This window comes from Drosophila subpulchrella, chromosome 3L (genome assembly GCF_014743375.2).
Source record: "Drosophila subpulchrella strain 33 F10 #4 breed RU33 chromosome 3L, RU_Dsub_v1.1 Primary Assembly, whole genome shotgun sequence".
NCBI classification, from domain to species: Eukaryota; Metazoa; Arthropoda; class Insecta; order Diptera; family Drosophilidae; genus Drosophila; species Drosophila subpulchrella.
Window position 1 is genome coordinate 17,940,203 of NC_050612.1, and position 6,552 is coordinate 17,946,754.

The window sequence follows — 6,552 nt, forward strand, 5'->3', positions numbered from 1 at the left end:
AGGGTTGTTGGTTGAGCCTAGACAGACTCATAAAGGTGACAATCAAACCGCAGATTTTATTAGCTGACATATTTATGAATATTATTAACATTTCGTTTGGGAAACATTAACAGCGAGTAAATGCAAACAGGAAAATGCGCAAAAATGAAAATGCTTTTGGATTGGCCAGGATCCGGATTCTGGATTCTGGATTCCGGATCCCGATCCCGAATGCGAATGCGAATTTCCAAGGGTGCGCGCCTCCGTGGCTCATTAATTTTTATACGCGGTGCGTGTGTGTTGCATTGCAATAAAAACATATTTTATTAGTTGACGAAGAGCCAGAGGCTGAATTCGGAGCCACCACCAAACCTCTGACGACTGCCTGTCAGCATAAATTCATTATTTATGGTGCAATCAATGGAGCTGGAGCTGCCGAGCGTATGTCGAGCCCATCAAACTCGTCAGTTTGCATCGGAGTCATCATCGCAGTCATTTTCCGAGCTGATCTGCGTCTGCCACAGAGCGGAAGTTTGTTTATTTTATAGTTTCTGACGCCCGTCGTTTGCCTCCTGAAGGCGCGAAAATTTGTCCTTTTCATTACCTCACATGCGGGTATTTTGACATTGAGAAAAACTTAACGTGCGACACTAAAGATATACATATTTTTTAAAAATATATACATATTTCATTATTTTGGAACTTTTGTTTTAAATATACTGAAGATTTGTAAGATTTTATTTTATTACATTTGTTATAATCATTTACAACAATATATTTAATAGTAGAAAATAGATACGTTTTAGGGTATTTCATTCTTCGTTCTCTTATATACTTTCGAATTTTCGCAAACAATTTGCGGCACGACGGCTTGTCCTTTTTGACAGTTATGTGTCTCAGATTCTTTCGGGCAAATTTGAATGCATTCTTTTCGGGGACGGGGTATATTTTGATAGAGGGTGTGGCCGGGCATTACCATAACTCACTTGGCATCGGGATAATTTGCCTTTCGAGAACTATTAGCTCGTAATCTCGGGTTCAAGCTGCAAACAAAAAAAAAACGAATTAAAATGTTCGCCCGTCTTGATGAATGGCTTGGGACTTCCTATAGCAGTCAGATATCCTGATAGGGAATCCACCCTGTAATTAATACGATTTGAGTGAATGTGTTCCATCATCATCATCAACATCATCTTGCGTGATTTGCTTCACCACCGTTGCGGAAAGGTTTCCTTCAGCCCATATTCACGGCATATCCTGACGGCAAAAGGCGGTCACGCATCGTCTTCTTGTCATAATTTTTCTTATTTCGCTTTTCGGTCAAATATCCTATTAAATATTCAAGCGAATCTGGAGGATGTCAGCTCGGGCCTTCCTCTTAATGACATTTCAATAATTAATGTTCTTTCCCTGCTTTCTTTTTTCGCCGCCCGTCTCGTTTCCTGGCTCGTGTGCGTGTCCTTTCGCCTGGACTTTTCGACTCCGACTATCTGACTAGATACGTATCATCAATCAAAGTATATTTTTAAATGTTTCGGTTATTTCGGGGAGCTCCTGCTGTCGCGGCTTATAAATGATGTTTTTGTTGAGCACTTTTTCCTTTTTTGATTACATTTTCGGGGGCGCTTATTTTTCGTTGATATTTTTCCAGAGGTTACATTTTGATAATTTCAAGCAACTAATCCAATTTCCTTTTTTTTGTACAATTTTCCTCCATTTGCACAACTGTCATAATAGTCGAGGTGAAATTTCGGTGGAGTTTTCCAATTGATTACACGACACCCACACGCACACGCCTTTGGCTAATCCTTGGGCAAGGACCAATGCTCTTATAATTCCATTGCAGGAGCATTTCTACTTTGCTGCACAAAAACTCCGAGCTAATGACATTAGGCTGCCTGCCATTAGTTCCTGACTGATTTGATTTGAACTGATTTTATGTTACTTCACCGCTTGCCCGCCAAAAAAGATGAGAAAAGAAATAACCACAAAAATGACAAAGAAAAAATGTTGCGTTATTCAAAACATTAAAAAATGTTTGTTAGGCTTTCGTTTTATAGAATTTACACTTTATTTCATACAAGAAATACAATATTTTATAATATAAATTAAACATTACATTTAAATATAAGCTATTCGTTTTTGGATGCACAAATTAAATAGTACTTATAAGAAGCTCTTAGAAAATATTTTTTTATTAAAATTCAATTAATATTTTATTGTTTTTAATACATTCAAAAAGATTCTTGCCAAATTTTTTAATTTTGTACATATTGTACATTTTGACCTGTGAATAAACTGATAAAATACTTGGCAACCCTGAACTATCAATTCCCCCTCTAACTTCTTCAACACGATTTCCAAAAAGGCAACCCAAATTCAGACAGTTTAATTTTCGTGTTTTATTTTAGGGATTTGGCTTTGGACCTTTTTTTGGTCTTCATTTAGTTCTGCACGAGCATTCGCAGATCGCTCTTGTTGTCTTTCTACCTGTTGTCTGGCTATTCAATTCAAACCAATTCCTTTTTGGAAAAAAGAATAGAACAAAAATTGGCCAACAGGCCAGACAATTATGTGGAAGGTATCCATCGAACCGAACCAACCGATAAAGATCAGTCAAGGTTAGGGCCCGAAACACAAAAAAAGGGATACTCCTCTTGACCGAAAATAGTTCTTGGAAATTTATGGATAAAGTTTTGTTTTGATTCGAGTTCACTTAACTCTAAGCGGTCTTCCCCTCTTTTTCGCAATATTAGAAACACTTTCCGAACTAATTAACAGCGGAGAACTGAGCGAGAAGTTTCGAAGGAATTTCCTGCCAGGGATTAAATGTTTTCTGTCTGTGATTTTTACAGCTTTCGCTTACAAATCGCTCGACATTTGGCGCAGCTTCAACATAATCATAAACTTGTGTTAATTATTTTTCATATGCCAATCCCTTTCCCGTGGGCCAAACTTTTATCTGTTTAACGTTAATTAGTTTTGTTTGCCAAAGTGAAATTTCTGATTTCTTTTTGCGCGAGCTTTGCAAACTTTTATGAACTTTTTTCGGGCAATCAAAGTGAATTGAACTGCAGGATGTGCAAGGATATGGCAGCTGCATAAGTGCAAAAGTTTAATTAAAACTCCTGGCCGCGTTCGCGGAACCCAGCCATATCCTCTGAGCTGATGACGAGACCCTCAAGGATTGCACATTGATTTTTTTTCGTCCAATTTGCCGCTCGCAAAAATTAACTTAAAAATGCAAATTGTTTTGTTAGCACCTAATTTTTTGACATTATCGAGGGGGAGAGGATGTCAAGACCGCCGGAGGGGGAGCTCCCTGTCTTCGGTGCCAAGTTTCTGCATCGGAAAATCTTGGAAAATATTTTTGTATTTCCTTTTTGCATAATTGAATTTTCTTTGTGTGTTTCCCTGCTGCCGCTTGTTGAACAATGTTGTCGGAGTGGCTGAAAAAGTTTTTCTCAGAGTGGAAAAGTTGTGCTAGAAGAGCTCATTTTCATTCATCCTTTAAGTTTTCACATTCCTAGAAACTGAGAATTTCATTTTTTGGGCAGCGAGGCAATTGATATTTATACCGGCACATTTGTAAGTATTGAACAATTTTCCTTCAAGACCACCATGAATATATCCGTTAATTTAAACACGCCTTCACATCAAGTCTCTTTCCTAAGATGAACCATAACAATTCTGTAATTCGGTATAGATTTATCATAAGATGGCGGAATCCCAGCCAATGAATTTTTGGTTAAGATTGAGGTCTTCGAACCGCCAGAAATATTGTCAGCATATTTCCGCAATTATTTTTAGGCCTATCGAACTTTAATCTTTATCTTTAAAGTTAAAAAAAGGTTAATGTGAGCATCGAAAAGTATTCTATCATTTTAAACGTAATAATAATATTAGACCTTAATAATTAATATTAAAAATTGTAACAATTTTATATTTTATTCTCTTTTGTTCTGTTAATAAGAGCATTGAATTCCAAAATGAGCTTACATGATTTTTAAACCACAAGATCTCAATTCAAGAATAATGTGCTTTAATATTTTTCTCTACGCAGGAGAATAAGTTAAATCCGTTTACGATCTTCACTAAATAAATATACCCATTCAAAGTTATTGGCGGACGTTAAACCAGAATATTATTTTGATCTAAGCAGCGCTTCTGTTTCTTAAAGGTATCGAAATTAATTATTTTTTAATCGAAAAAATCATAGATCCTTTTTTTGTCATTCATAGCCAAAACGAACCAAAATGTTTAACCCTTTTTAAAATTTCACAAAAATTCCATGTTTTTCCTGACTTTTATACAAATGTCACAATGTAATTATTTTTTTCCAATCGAGAAAAAAAATATATTAAGATTAAATTTCAAACTTTATAAAAACTAAATTTTTGTATACCCAGGAAAACAGCGAAGCCTTTAGGTGATGTAACATAAGTGGTTTGTGAGATTTCTAGGTGCTCCAAAATATTATAACAAAGAAATACAAGTTTGCGGGAATTCAAGAAAAGTTATCATGATGAGCATTGGTCAGGTATTTGCAGTGTTTTTCTTGTACATAACTATAATTTTTATCACTTCATTAAAATCGTAGACGATAAACTAACATAATCATTGGTAACCATTTTGTTAATTTGAACATGATAATAGTTTAAAATTAGTCGAAGTCCTTGTATTTTATCAGATTGATGTCTACGTTCTGGTGCTCTCAGCATTTTTGTCATGATTGCTCATATCATCGGCCTTCGGTAATTTTAAAAGTATTTTTGAGCTTATAACACAAAGCAAATTCCGTCGGGAAACACCTAAGATGAATGGAAAATCATTTATTAAACGTCAATTTTCAAATACAAAATTTCTGTTGTTTTTTCCTTGTGTTTAAAAAACCCGTCGGAAATCGGAAGAAGAAACTTGATTGATCTGAAATTGAAATGCGATTTTCTAGAAAGTTCCTTTATGCCGTCGGTGAAATTAATTTAAAAAATCATGAAATCGCTCTTTTGCGTCATCTTCTTGCGGTTTGGTCTTTTTCCTGTCCTGTGAATAATTTGAAAAATTACCCGCCATCAATAAATGAAAAATCAGAGTGTTGTTTTAATTTCGCAATTTTTGTTTTATTGACTTTTTTGTTTGACAAAAAATTGATGCAATTTTTAGCCAACTACGATTCATTCTCTTTCTTTCCTGGGTTTTGCTCTTAAGAAAAACTTAGAAAAACCTTGCTTACAAAAGAACTTACGAACTATTACAGTGGTAATTCATTTAAATAGGCTTTAAGTGTAAATTATTTCTAAAGAAATTACTTTTTTGTTTTCAAAAAATGACCATACAAAATTGGGGAATTTATAAAAGATTTTTAAGAATTTTTGTTTTAAAATTTCTCTCTTTTTTTGTATAGAAACAAAACCATTATCACAATCGCTTTGATGAGTAAACTAAAAGTGGGTGGGTGTTGGGCCTGTATCCTTGACTGCTGTAGAAATCGAATGCCGTCGGCTGTAGAGTGATGACTGTGTTTTGGGCTGTCTCATGCTTGTTTCCTTTGTACTCTGGATTTTGGACTGGACTATTGGATCTCCCCCGTGGTAGTTAGTTACTCGAAATGCTCACTGCGATGGCTTGCGATATTTGCCGGACCTTCTGCCGGTCTTCGGAAGACATGGGCTGTACTGGCGCAGGGTTTCCAGTACGACGGTGGCCAGGAATCTCCACTGGGACTCTCGCAGGCGGAGGATCTGCTGCTCCTTCTGCTCCGCCTCCCGCAGCAAAGTCGCCTGGTCGGGTATGAAGAATGCCACTGCCATTGTGGGTTTATCGCTGGACTCGGAATTGCACAATTGCCGGTGACTCAATGACTTTCTCTTCGGCACAATGAATATTTATCGGGTTAGTTCTTTGTTGCTGGCACACACACGTTGCTTTCGTATTTTCGAGTTCGTTCACTTCGTTCTGGTTTTTCTCTGTCAGATATTCAGATTCAGATACTTTCGAGATGCGTTCGCTGCGCTGGCTGGTTTCCAACTGAATATACTGAGTACTGCTCCGAGGCTATTTATACCTGGTCCTCTCCAGCCGTCTTATTCTCTGTTTTTCTGGTGGTGGCTGCTCTCTTTTTGGCCCTCGCTCGCTCTTTTGCTCTCCGGTTGGGGTTTTTTTGTTTTGGTATTTTTGTTGACATCGCCTCATTCGCAGCTCCCAAAAAAAAAGTACTAATTTTTTGATGTGGGCGGGAGGCGGGGCCACCTTGCGCCTGTTGCCAAGCGTGTTTTTTATGTGGATGTGTTGTTGTTGTCAGGTTGTTGGCAGCGCCTTTGTTGTAACTGTGTGCGGCGAGAAGTACAGTTAGCATATTAATTGTATTAAATCGTCGGGGCATGACAAACGCTTTCCACCAAGGAGTTCGACGGAGAAGGAGATACGAAAGGGGCTTTAGGACTGAAGTTAAAAATTCCTCTAGAATTAATCGGTCCTATATGAGCAATAGCTCGATGGATTTTGACCAAACTTTAAAGTTCAGCTTTTAAGGTACAATACAACAGTCTTCTAGATTTCATGTCGATAACTGAA

At 37.0% G+C, this 6,552-nt stretch overlaps 1 protein-coding gene across 1 annotated transcript; it reads right to left on the reverse strand.

Moving 5' to 3' along the window:
• Window positions 1–5,092: 5,092 nt before the first annotated feature.
• LOC119553815 (cell death protein rpr) lies at window positions 5,093–5,995 on the reverse strand. The gene has a single exon (XM_037864435.1). It carries the CDS (start codon window positions 5,787–5,789, stop codon window positions 5,592–5,594), a length of 198 nt encoding a protein of 65 aa, XP_037720363.1. The 5' UTR covers window positions 5,790–5,995; the 3' UTR covers window positions 5,093–5,591.
• Between the last annotated feature and the right edge of the window lie 557 nt (window positions 5,996–6,552).

Bases quoted from the DNA above. Each gene is read 5' to 3' on its own strand.
- LOC119553815 (XM_037864435.1), bottom strand. From the start codon at position 5,789: ATGGCAGTGGCATTCTTCATACCCGACCAGGCGACTTTGCTGCGGGAG.